Source organism: Mustela erminea, chromosome 6 (genome assembly GCF_009829155.1).
Source record: "Mustela erminea isolate mMusErm1 chromosome 6, mMusErm1.Pri, whole genome shotgun sequence".
NCBI classification, from domain to species: domain Eukaryota; kingdom Metazoa; phylum Chordata; class Mammalia; order Carnivora; family Mustelidae; genus Mustela; species Mustela erminea.
Window position 1 is genome coordinate 82514011 of NC_045619.1, and position 14009 is coordinate 82528019.

General features: G+C 38.2%; 1 protein-coding gene across 2 annotated transcripts in view; it reads right to left on the minus strand.

Moving 5' to 3' along the window:
- Window positions 1-207: 207 nt before the first annotated feature.
- The window catches only part of SLC38A4 (solute carrier family 38 member 4), a 64659-nt gene continuing 50857 nt past the window's right edge, over window positions 208-14009 (minus strand). For both annotated transcript variants that reach the window (XM_032347977.1, XM_032347976.1), the window contains exons 12-16: window positions 13820-13920; window positions 11988-12112; window positions 6080-6224; window positions 4655-4752; window positions 208-3173 (exon numbers count right to left, since the gene is read on the minus strand). In XM_032347977.1, coding sequence (XP_032203868.1) covers window positions 3072-3173; window positions 4655-4752; window positions 6080-6224; window positions 11988-12112; window positions 13820-13920 — 571 coding nt within the window. In that variant the 3' untranslated portion in view covers window positions 208-3071. The remainder of the gene's footprint in view (window positions 3174-4654; window positions 4753-6079; window positions 6225-11987; window positions 12113-13819; window positions 13921-14009) is intronic.

Genomic DNA, 14009 nt, shown 5'->3' on the forward strand with positions numbered 1-14009 from the left:
TGAGGATTAGTTGTGTATTTTGCCAGAAGAAGATGGTGACTATTTTTCTTCGACAGCTATAAAGGTTAGTTACATGTCAAGAGTACAATGAAAATGGAACATATGCCAGTTGACAAAAGACCATATGTCTTAAGTCTTTTTAAAGACTTAAAATGATTTTCATATACAAATAATTTAAAGCCTTCAACAACAGAAAATCAAATCATGGTCATTTGAAAAGTTCATTTATTATACCAATATACACTTTCTGTAATAAAAAAAAAAGCCTCCCAATACATTGAACCATCTTATAAATGAAATAAGAAAATAAAATTTTCATCTGTTCATAAATGGGGTTAAATTATCCAGTACAATATAGCATATGTAAGTCTGCCCTGCAGTCTGTGTAAGTTCTAATCTTGAAAATGGCCATGAGAAGAAAAATGGTACTTCATTATTTGGCACTCTAGTATTGCTCTTGAATATCTGTGTAATTGCAGAGGTTGATATTTTCAAGTTAGTCATATAAAAGGTGTAAAGCATTCAAAATATATATAGATTTTATACTTTCCCAATTTTTTTGAATTAATCTTTGATATTTACATTTAAATACAATCAGATTAAAACTTCTTTTTTTTAACACTCAGAAGGTATCTTTTCCCACTTTCCATTTTGATACACTCTTTAGGTGAACATAAATGGAAACCAATCTTAAAGATTCTATTTGGCAAGTATTCTCCAATAATAATGACATAAAAATTATGATAGTTTTTAGTAATGTTCAATTTCCATAACAAAGTGCACCTTTTGACAGTATTATGCCTCTAGAAATGATACATAAAACAAATGTGTATTTTCTTAAGGCACATTCCAAAGCAACTATTGAAATATGATTTAATATTATACTGCTATGATACTTGTATTTCATACTTGGCTTTACTAAAATACAAAAATATACAATAAATGTTCTTGCTACTGACTTGGGGGGAAAAAAGGGTGGCAAACTCCAGAAATTCTAGGCAGTGAGTGTTAGTTTTTAAATCCATTTCATGTAAGTGTGTTGCAGAAGTGAGCAAGAATAATAGTTTGCATTTCTCTGTAGTGTTAGCACTCCTATTTTTATGGAGAGCCATTTAACATTGTGTTAAATGACAAATGAATGTCAGCAGACTCCTGTGCAAGCCAAAATGAACTAAATCCTATTTTAGACATGCTCAGTTAAAAGAACAACCTTAGCACTGATAATTACTTGCAAACAAGGAACTTATTTTCTTGTGAATGATTGTGTTATTATTGTAAACATTGGCGAGCATTCCTGAACTATGTATAACTTAGGTTTCAAATTTAAAATCCCCAATAGACAGATACGTACAAATGGATTTTTTGAGCCCATCAACTTAATTCCCTGCCCTCACCCTCAATAGTATAAACATTTTGACTGTGAAGAGAGAAAACTACACATGTAAAAAATAAAAATCAAATGTACCATACATTAAAATTCTGATGACTACAGAATAAGATTATATACATAAACATATAGCAATCACAGTTTCCTGCACTGAATGTTTATCAAATAAAAATGTATCAAACAATACTGGGTAATGTAGGGCCACATGAATCGTGGTCTATCTAAAACTTCTGGATGACAATGGAAGACGAGAGGGAGAGCATTGTTCAATGACAAGCATGACAAGAGGACTAGGAATAGTATTGAAAAACAAATGCTTCCAGATCAGGCAGTTTAGCAATAAGAATTATTTTTGTTGTTGCTCTATCATTTAAATAAAGCCCCTCTCTCTGTTTAATTAGATGTTTTAACGTTTATAAAAAAAAAATATCAAACGAAGAAGGCACTCATTCAATGTCACAAACAGAATGGGCAAAACATTCCTTTACTGTTGACAATAAGGTGTTCTAGCCTGGTGTCTCATCATTCATGTATGTACCTTACTGGGACAGGTCCTAAGACATGCAGGCATATCTCGGACATTGCAGGTTTGGTTCCAGACCACTGCAAATATTACAAGAAAGCAAGTCAAATGGATTTTTTTTTTTTTTTTGGTTTCCCAGTACCTACAAAAGTTATGTTTACATTATAGTCTATGAAGTGTGCAAACCTATTCTGTCTAAAAAAAAGCACATACCTTAATTAAAATATTTTATTGCTAAAAAATGCTAACCATATCTGAGCTTTCAGCAAGTCTTAATCACTGATCACAGATCACCATCACAAACATAATAATGAAAAAGTTTGAAATACTGTGAGAATTACCAAAATGTGACACAGAGACACACAGGGAGCAGATGCCGTTGGGAAAATGATGCTCCATGCAAGGTTGCTGCAAACCAATTTGTTAAAAAAAAAAAAAAAAAGAACAACAATCCTCCCCAAAAAACAAACAACCCCCCCCCAAAACCCTCAGTATCTGAACACAATAAAGTCAAGCAGAATAAAACAAGGTATGTCTGTGTTTAGTAAGAGGTTTTAACATTTACCAAAAATCTATTGGATGAAGAAGTTACGAATTCAATGTCACGAACAAAATGGGCAAGATATTCCTTACTGTTGAGAGTAACGTGTTGTAGCCTGCTGTCTGATCATTCATGTACTTTACAGGGACAGTTATAAGACCTGCCTTCTGCCTCTGTTATTCAGTAAACCCAGAATATTGGGTGTTGGATTGCAGAAAGGCATTAAACAGTTAGATAGCTTTGCCTCCTGGGCATTTCTGTTTGATGTTCCAAAAATACAAGTATTTGGTAATTTGGGGGGGGAGGGGAAGGGTATTATCTGAGGACCATTACCTGCAGCTACCCTTACTCTGCTTGCATAACAGCAAAAATACATCCTCTTACACTGCTCTAGGAGAACATGGGTAGCAACATGCACCACAGGTTTTAAACACATAAACAGCCATTCTTGACAAAAATGATGTTTTTTCTCTTCCTCAGGTGCCTGGTGATGTTACTCTAGACATCTTTGGAATCTTCCTGTTATTTCCTGTGAATAACATTCCAATCAACAGAACTCAATGTCTTTTGCAGCATAATTTGCAGCCATTTCCAATAGAAAAAGTATTTTTTTCCTTGGGTTAGTGATGCTTGGAATTTGGGGGATTGTAAATCCAGTCAATTATAATGAGTGCCATGCTTCCAATCATGAAGATGATTCCAAGCACAAGGAAAATTAAAGCCTGTCAATCAGAGAGAACTGGTTAGGACACACAGAAACCATCTTTAGCACAGCTTGCTCTTTGTACGTTGTTTATAACTAAGGCAGCAATCTGATTGCATATTGACTTGTCTCATCCTTATAGCTCAGTTGGCTGTGCCTAGCGGCTCAGTGAGTTTAGAACCTGAGTTGGGGAAAGAGGGTGAGCTTTAACCCAAATCCTCAAAACAGAGAAATGGTTGGTTTCCCAGTTCCAACTTGTTCCACTTGGTACATCGAAATGATAGAATAGCCTGTAATCATTAAAAATCAAGTGACAGAAAAAGATTTAATGACATTGGGGGTGCTCACAATACTTTAGGTGAAAAAGGGCAGGTCCTAGATGGGTGTATCATAGTATATAGGATAGGATTAAGTTTTATAAAACAAACAAATAAGAACAAAACCCTAAAACCCTAAAAAAATTTGAAAACAAATTTCATATTCCTTTAAAAAAAAAAACGCAAAGTATGTGTGGGCACACACATACACACACACACACGCTTGAAGAGGTCTTCTATATTACCATTTAAATCAATGTCTTCATTTTATATATAAGGAAGCAACAGTTAAAAATTTTTTTTCACTAGAAAGGATGTAGGAGACTCTTTCACTCGTTCTTACATCTGGTTAAACTCAGAATGGGTCACAAACAGGACAAGTAATCTGCCAAGTTCACACTGCCCTAAAAGTCCAAGGAAGATGGACTAAAGAGGGTAGGAATTCAGGGGTGAGCTGATGAGAGGAGTTTTTGATGCCAGACTGTCGTGAAGTCCCTGAACAGTCCTGAGGGTTGAATGACTCTTGGGCAAAATTCAGCGTAACTCACTAAGGGGCATTGGTTTTAAGCCTTACGTGAAAGACTTCATTAAATAGTCATTGATAATATTTAATTACTGGAAAAACAATTCTTTCTGGCATATGTTTCTATACCATCATTTTAGGAAAGAAATATGCTCTAGTTTAAAAAAATTATATCTTCTATCTTAAGAGGTTAACTGGAAAAGGAATGATTCTGTTCTGGATCTCTGTCTACACCAAGGTACTATGGAGGGGGAAACAAAGCAACATCTTTTCTTTTGGCCTCACAAACCTAACAGATATGACTGAAATGTTTAAATTATTTTCTAACACCGCCAGGGAGCCCATTTTCTTCCCACATAATTTCCCATAGATAGTGCTGCAGTCTTGGTGGTGGAATTGGTACACATGCATGTCTGTGGGAAAACCCCATGAGTGTTCAACAGGTAGGAAGGACTCAGCACAAGATACTTAATATGAAGGGAAAAGATCTGGAAGCATCTCAGTACCAGAAATTCACCCCCCCTCCCCCGTTCTCTCCACTAGTGTTCCAGCCCATCTGATTTTTGGTTCTCCTTCATCCGTTTTTTGGAATTATGTCTTTTCTGCTTTAAGTAGTGGAAGAGCAACTTAAAAATGGGGGAAATTGAAAGCCTTACTTACCCCAACCTTTTGCGGTGACCTAAGGGGTTCTTTCTTGACAAGTTTAAGATAAAACACTGCTGGAAGGATGAAGATCAGCATAGTGGCAGAAGAAGCCCCTGGGGATAGAGGCACAGGACAGGTCAATGTCTTAATCGCCAAGGCAGAGACCCAAGGTCATGCACTTCAAAGAAACCAGCTCTACCCCCACCCTAATCTTAGCATTAAAGGTACCATCAACTTGTCTTGGTTGCTTATTCAAAGATCTGTTTATCAAGAAAATTTTAAATATACCTCACCTCACAGTTGCATCCTAAGTGCACATAATATACAATTAACAATAAAAGGCTGCCTGTTAAAATTCAAAGGAAATTGATAATGCAAACACATACTAAGAAAGCTAAGCTCATCACATACCCTTCCTATCTACTTCTAACTCTTCAAGTTGTTTACACCTAATTTTTAAAAAATCTTATATTGTCTTTAAAATTTGAATCATCCCTCGAATCAGGAGATGAAAACTAAATTAATAGGCTACCCAGTTAAGAGAATATGCTTTGAAAGGCCAGCTTCCTCTACTTCCGGAGACCGCTGGCAAAGCTTCCTTACTGTCTGATGCAGCTTTAAGACCTACATCCAAAGCCTGGATCTACTGCAAGTCACAGGTATTCCCCAATTTTGAAAGTTCACGTTACGCCCCTTTGGTTTTAAGGAAGACCTACATTAGTACCCATTTTTGCTAATGGAAAGAAACCTGAAGAGGATTTTTGGCTTTCTGAAAAAAAGGCAAAAAATGAAAATAGCATTCAGACTTTGTTGTGCAGCGAGCATAAAGAGAGGCACTGTACCCTGAGCAGTGAGAGTGGCATCGCCAGGTTCCTTCCCTGGGAGCTACCCTCCATCTCGACATTAAGCTGCCTTAGCTTTTGAACTATGTCTGAATATCTGTGTTTTCTCTCAATTTATTTTCTGCATTTGTTACCAATAGGTCTCCTCCGGTATCAGAAAAGCCCAAGAAGGTGATTTTGGGGGTGGAAGGGTGGTCTGGGATGCTCAAAAAATTTTCCATATAAACGAATAGTAATTGCTTCTTTGCTTTACACCTTTTAGGCTCACAAAAGGCTTCCTAGGAACATTCAACTTTTGGATGGGGGGGAGGGTAGAGAAGCTTTATATGACTTGACTTTTATGGGGCTCCATTTCCTCCTCTCTCAGATAAGGCAGCTGGATTAGATGGCCTCTAAAGTTTTTTTCTCATCCTATGAATAACTTCGAGTCACCTGAGAGGAAGGGAAGGTGACCAGCTGGAGACTGGCTGGGCTAATAGGCATCCCATAAGCCTAAGATGGGACCAGAGATCCTTGACTCCCATCCACCAGCTCCCTGTCTGCTCTTTAAGGAGTTATCAACTTGAGTTGATGAAATAAAAGCTTTTCTCAAACTTACCTATGAATCCAAAGATGTATTTTATTGTTGGTACAAGGATCACCAAAACATTATTCAGTGCAAGAAGCATGGCTGCAATCAAGAAATGTCTTATCCAACTGAAGGGTCTTTTGGGAAATAAGAGTGTGGTCACTGATGTACGAATCTGCAAAAAGAAAGTCCAAAGTTGATTTTCATCTACAATTTCAAATATGTTTGTCCCTCTAAAGCATCTTCTGTGTTTTTTCTTTTTCTCCCTAAAATGATCCCGATGCTGATTTATCTTTCAAAATTTCATTATTGTGGTAAAATATACATATTTACCATCTTACCCATTTTTAAGTGTACAGGTCGGTTATTAAGTCCATTGATACTATTGTGCAACTTTGATGCTGACATTTGTTTGAGAGAGTGTTTTCCTTGTGCTCACTTCCTCAGCTTTCAGACTTTTTTCTTAAAAATCTCAGAAAGATGGGGCACCTGGGTGGCTCAGTTGTTTAAGCAGCTGCTTTCATCTCAGGTCATGATCTTGGAGTCCTGGGATCAAGTCCTACATCAGATGCCCTGCTCAACAGGGAATCTGCTTCTCCCTCTGACCTCTCCCCTCTCATGCTCTCTCTCTCTCAAATAAATAAATAAAATCTTTTTAAAAAATCTCGAGAAAGAGATAAAATAACAAGTAAGGCATAGAATTTAGGGACACGGTAAAAACCTTTTCGATTTCTAAATGCATCTGTTAGACTGGATTAAGTATTAAGCACAGGCACTGAATTGATTTATATACTGCTCGTCAATAGAATTTTTACAAATCTTTTTAATTTGGCATTGTATTTAACACTTTTGCCACACAATGTTTTTAAAAATATGATACTCTTTGTATTTGCTCCTCTCTCATTTTTCCCTTCTGCCTCCCGCCTTCCCAATTATAGATTATAAATGCAAGGCAAAGAATAGGGCCTAATAATTTTAACATTCTTCAAAGTTTATAGTTTGGTGTCTTGCACACAGCAGGCACTCAATACACGTTGAATTAAACTGAATGGAACAAATCCCTTCTCTCCCTTCAGGAGCCTTGACTGACTTCAGCCCTATTTCGGAGGCTACAGTAAGTAGGTGAGGGGTCAAGAGAGACTCCATTTGCAGCAGCCTTTCAAGTTACTGTGCTGTAACCCCGGATAAAAAGATCCTTTTGGCTAGAGGGAATGCCCTGCATGTTTGAACAGCTCAACAAAGTAGAAAATACTCATCGCTGGAATCTTTTAGAGGACACTTTTTACTTAGGGGAATTACTCTATTGGCTTTTCAATAAGTGAGCACGTCAGTGAAGCTAGGACTTCACATTTTTAGAAATGCTGGGGTTGATTTTTCACTTAAAATGTTACTTCTGAAGTCTCTTGCTGGTGGAGAGATGGGATCTCATTTGAGAGAGAAAATGTAAAATGCATTTAGAAACACATGCATGCACGACAAAAACTTCCAGCCGAATGGCTTGTAGTGTCTAATGGGACATTCCTTTCATACCACTGCACCAAAAATTAAAGCCATCTGTTTAGGTTTCAAAAGCAATTTCATTTCCAGAATGGCAGACCAGATAGTCTCTGGAAACGGTTTAAGAGTGACTTTGTAAAAGATTTTAAAAATTGGATTAGTGAAAATTATGAAACTTGCTCTGAAAAGTAGGCTGAAGAAAGCAAATGGTTTGAGAACATTTTCCCCAGCTGCCCATAAATTCTACATTATGATCCACAATTTGTGCTTATTCAGTCTTGTCCAAACTGGTTTCATTAGGCTTAAAAATGAGCTTTCTATGGTATAGCCACATGGCTTCAGGACTTATTTGTCTCAGAATGCTAAACATACAGAATGAACAAGTAGCATGCAGGTTATTTTCAGGCAGAGGTCATACATATGTGCTTTTTTTGTCTTTTGTTAAAATAATACTATTTACTTAAGAGGCTGAGTTAGAGGTAAACCTATAGGTTACAGGTAAACCTATAGGTACAGGGTCCCTGACTGTAAATTCGGTTTCCTACTGTCTCTTGGCTCCCGGGAAGACTAGGGTGGGGACTGGTAATGTAAGAGTACAGAAGTCTTACAGGAATCATGGTTGGAACAAGGGGAAAGCTGGCTTCTCACGGCAAAGAAAGAAGAAAATCCCCAACAGAACTGAAGGTATTTGGAGCTGCCAGTGCATTCCTAGAAGGATAAGAGGGCACACTGGGTGGTCGCAGGTTGCATCTGGTGGGGGGGGTGAGGTGGGGTGGAAAAGAATAGAAGGAAACTTGCTGGTCCTTCTATGTTAAAATGCAGCCTTGAGAGGTGAGCCTGGATCAATGCGTCCTCCACAGTCTGTTTACCTACGGTCAGGAGCCTCAGGAGCAAGGGGGGCTGGCCTCTTACCCACAGTGCAATGCCTGTTGTTCCACTTATCTAAGCGTCTTTTCTCTACTGACACAAACTGATAAGAACCTGGAAATGTGGGTCAGGTGCCAGGGTGGAGGGAGGAGGGAAGTCCCTAGCAACGGCCATGGCCTCTGACCCAGAATGATTCTAGAAAGGTCCTTGGAAGCTCTAGGAAAAAAAAAAAAAATCTGTTATTTCCAGAGAGCATATTTGGAATAGGGAGTGTGTGAGGGGGTGCCATATTCCAATCTGGGGACCCACTGAGAGGCAGAGTAGAAAGTGGAAACCTGTATTAGGTCTGAACTCTCAAAAAAAAAATCAAGACTATTGTTTAGAAGTGAATCACAGTTTCACTTTTAAGACTGCTTGGGATAAGGGTGTTGGAAATATCTGTGGATCATGACTCTATTCCAGTTCACAGCAATAGTCGCCATATTTCTATGCCTATCTCTAACAGGGGTTCTGAAGGCAGCAACTGTGAAAAGAAAGATTTTACTATCATAAAATAGAATAGAAGTAGCTAGAGAATCTGAAATATGATCTTTTTTTTTTTAAGGTGTGGCAAATGGAATGTGAGTCTGTGTTCCTGATAAACTCATTAGGATTATCTGGTTTTCTGTTTTTCATGGTGATGTGTGAACTTGAGAACATAAAGGGAAGTATAAGCTGAATATGATGTTCATAGTCTTTGTGAAGGAGGTGCAGCCCCATAATGGACAGCCCTGCCCATAACACCACCACCCCAACATGAGAAGCAGAAAGGTTGGGACACTAGTGAAAAAGCAATTCACTTCATTTATTCATTTGTTTGATAATCATTTTTGCACTCAATATGTGTCTTCGATTAAGAAGGAAAAAACTGACCTAACTGGAGAAAACTAAGATAATAAATGGAATAATCTAAGGAAAATCCATCCAAACACCCAAGTACATAAACACCCCGTTGTCTCTTCTTGGGCTCCGAAGAAAAAGAGCCCACTTGTCATTTGTTGAAAGAAGTAAAATATAAAATTGTTCCTAAAATTGAGAGATTTTAATCCTAATAGACTAGGTTTTGTTTGTTTTTATGATTTGTATGTGGGTATATCAAAGCAAAGTAAATAAATTTCTTATTGGTCAAGAGTTTCATAATTTGAAGAAACCCTCAGGAGAACACTGCCACACATAACTACATTTGACATGTTGAAAGTCGTGGCTGTAAATCACAAGGAACAAATACACCACCAACTTCTTGCACTTTAGGGGGAAAGTGTCTGAGAGTAGCCTTGTGGGTTTAACTGGGACAAGGAGGCTGGCTTTCTTTCTTTCTTTCTTTTTTTTTTTTTTGCCCTCCATGTTCACTTTTATGCCCTCCATCATATCCATGGAGGCTTAGATCATTTAGCCCATATCCTCACCCAAATGAAGTTTATGGCAAATGTCAACAAGTGGAACAGCCTCTGCTTTTGCCGGAAAAGGAAGTTTATATGAAAAGGCAAGATTCCTTTGGAGACCATTTTTCTTGGCAACCACTGCTGAGCTCCTGAGCCAGTCACTGTGCACATCCCTAACCTCCAGGACTTGTAACCCAGGGGAGAAGGTGGGCACTTACACAGATGATCTCAGTGTAACATTGGAAGGTCAAAGACAGAATTATGAGGGCACCTGGGTGGCTCAGTGGGTTAAGCCTCTGCCTTCTGCTCAGGTCATGATCTCAGGGTCCTGGGATCGAGTCCCGCATTGGGCTCTCTGCTAGGCGGGGGCCTGCTTCCTCCTCTCTCTCTCTCTCTCTCTGCCTGCCTCTCTGCCTACTTGTGATCATTCTCTGTCAAATAAATAAAATCTTAAAAAAAAAAGACAGAATTATGTGCAAAGCATTTCATAAATGTTTATGTTGGGTTAAAATTCTTACTTAAGGATAACAGTTATTTTTTGAAAAATTGGTTCTCATAGTCCGTTTTGATCCTAAGGGCCATCTCATGGGAGATGTTTCCCACCTACTACTGTACCTGATAGTCAGACTTATACCAGTGCCTTATCTGTCATGAGAGAAAGAACTTTTATGGAGAGATCTAGATTTCAAATGTTGAGGTGAAATGACCATCAGTATATGAAAGGCTGATTTCCACTTCCCATTATCTCGACTCTAGCCATCAGTGTCCTGATGGGAGCACTGCATTGGTCAACTGTGACTGACTAGCTTCATGAGCATGGCCAAGTCCATTAATCTCCTGAGACCACAACATGAAAGTGCTATATTTAGGGCACTTACAGAAGCACATAACAGATTTCTTTTATACATTACTTTGATTCAATAATGATGGGAGTGCCTACTGAGTGCCAAAACTTAGTCAGTGATATCTTTACACACAAAAAGAAGGTCTTTCAACATTATTTCCTCAGTCACTGTTTGCTTAGAAATTTTACCCTATGGTATACTTTCTGTCTACAGCTGTCTTCTGCTTTGTTCTCCTGATGGAGCTGATTTTAGGCTAAAGCTGTATGCATGTCATTGGAAATACTTTCAGACACATGAGAGGCGAGATATTATTTAAGAGTAAAATATTAGCCCTCCTGGCAATAAGGATCCGATTTCATGCACTCATGAAAAAGGAATGTGTCAAAAAATATTTCAGCACACAGGCTGCATTTAAAGTGACCACAGTGTCATTAGAGGAGTAGTTCTCATATGCTGGGCCCTACATGGAACATTCTGTACAGGATGGCGATGGTTACTAGGTCGCTTATTTTTCCCCCTAAAATGAATGAGTAAATTCAGTGTTTATGAAAGGAGAAGAGTTGGCAGGAGAATGCAGACCCATGTTTATCCATAGGTGGTGGTTTTAACTCATGCAGCCCAAATCTCTTCAACCAGCCCTGCCCTGTGATCTCACAACAAGTGACGCCAAAGGCAAATGCCAAGAAGAGGTAATTCCAGCAGGAGTCTCACAGAGGACGCGGATCAGTTTGGGGGGTTGTAGAAAAGATGTATGATCGGTAATATAATTATTTTTCAAGAAATTTATTTCTAGCATGTAATTTACTTAAGAGGATTCCCCTTCTCATTGGTCTTCAAGAATCAAATGAAGGAGACTTTTGAATGTTACTGCAGCAGAACCCACTGGGGGAGGCGGGGAATTAAATACCATCAGAACTGGTGAAAATGCAATGAATTGAAAAGTAATGTGGTTTTGGCTTTCAACTTTCATAAGTTCTACAAACTCCTACTCATTTCTACTAACCCATAAGATCGAAACTCAGATCTGTTTTTTGAATTTGAAACTAACAATAAATTTTGACCTCAACAAAGCTGGAAAATAAATAAAGAAATACACTTGGTGATCCCCTCCCAGTATTTTATAAGTGCTTAACGTCTAAATATTTGTTGTATTTACATATTAAATTGTCCATTTTAAATGGTTCCAAAGTGCTGTATAAAAATGACGTCTTCAGGCATTGCAATTGATGAAATCCACATCAAATCAGAACATATGTACTAATCTAGGAGGTTCAGCAGGATTCTTCCACCAAAGTTTCATGTACTTACTGGGAACAGAACAATAGGCACCGTTAGTGTCACCGCCACAAGGACTGCCAGGCGTACCATGAGGAGAGGGGTGTCGAATGTGTATACTTTGCTATAAGCGTGTAGTAATTCGTCTTCAACTTCTCCTACAAAGAGGAAGAAGAGAATGGGTTTGCTTGGTGCTGTCAATACCAACAGTAACATTTTGCAAAGGGAACACAGTATAATGTATAAAAACAAAAACCAAACCCAGGTACGGGAATCTAGACCCCTCTGTTTTAATCATATCTCTGAGCTTATTAGTTGTGTGACCTTTCTTCAATGAACAAGGGAACCCTGAAGTTTATAAAACAGAAGCTAGAATCCAGTTATGAAGGGTGCCTCTCTAGCTCATTTGCTTCATAATAAGTCTATCTCTACTGCATAGAAACCTCGCAAAAGAGGTGACAAGCTGAGGTGCTCCGTTGAAGGGGATGAAAGAGCCAAGCCCCACCAGCCTGTCCCTCACATCCTGCCACCGCCTCCACTCCTACCTGCCCATTAGCTTTGATGCAGCTTCTCTGAACCTAGTATGGAAACCTTATGACAAATGAACTCTAACTTTTTTTTTAAGTTTAACAGTTATGACACGGATACACTGACTTCTGGGGATGTTTCAAGCTTTTGCTTGTCTTATGAAACTCTAGAGTCAGTATAAGGAACATGCAAGGATGAATTAGCATGATTTTTACTGGGTCTTCTAATTAATATTGATCTAAGATTAAGATGTCACCCACCAAGAAAATGTATTCTTTCAGAATTCCAGATACAAATGACGTGGAGATGTTTATAGAATCATATGTATTTTGATTTTTTTTTTTCTCCTTACTCCCGTCCAAAGCAGACAGAGGGGGGTAAAAATAGATTCCCTGGTATTAATCTGATTTTTTTAATTCACAATCTAACAAAGAGCTCATGTCCAATCCAAAGTGAGTGCTTGGTTAATAGTGGAATATTAGTCAAATGGAATTAAAAAAAAACAAGTAAATGGTACCCCCTCCCCAGTCTTTTCCTCCACAATTTGTCTTGCAATCAATTTGATTTACTGAATCAGAAAAAAGAAAACTAAACTAAAAAGTTAAAGAGATTTATGTAAAAAATAGGTTTATGTTGCTAACACTGATTCATGACAATAGGCCAATGTTAGAATCCCTGAAATATGTCTATAGGGCTTTTGTGTCCATTAAGATGCCATAGAGAAATAGTTTTTAGACATAATCTAAAGTGTCCATAGTTGCTTTTCTTTGTTTCTGGTAGTACATTTCCAGATTGCTGGGAATTGTCATGTCTTCTTTTCTTGGGAAACCGTTCACTATAACAGAAGAGAATGAGATGAGCCAGAAAACTTGCCAAACGCTCCAAGCCTCCAGATTCCACTTGCCTGGTAAACAAAAAGCAGATTCCAACTCCAGGACTTTGTACTTTTCCTACCACTTGTTGGGTAGTTAGTTATTCTACCAAGAGAGTTTTCCAATATACAATTGGACTCACCATCATTGTTTCTAGCTTGAGATGGCCTAGGGAGTCAAGTCAAAGAAATACAATCTATCCCTTAGGGAAAATAATTTAAATATGAAGGCTGGTTTTCATAAAATATGCATGAATTCACAAGTGGTTGTATCCTGTTAACTAGGCTGGTTCAGGTCCCATTTTCTTAGGTCAAATGACAAGACTCACATAGCCGGTTAAATGATTATGTGTACTAGAGATCATGCCGCTTAGAGAAGGCGGTTAAAAGAATTACACCTACCCAGGTTAAAGATCAGCCCAACTAGGATTTGCACAAAGAGAATGACTTTGACAGGGTGACCTACCATAGAAGGTTAGGTAACCAAAGAGGGCAGCAAGCAGGTACATGACAAGCATCCCCGTGATGGAAATATTTGACACTGTTTGCATCTTCCTCCGGGACCGACTGAAAAGGAAACACCAAGCTTTGTGGGTTTTGTTTTGTTTTTTAACTTGTGAAAGTATCTCTTTTCATAATTAAAACTTTTAAAAAAT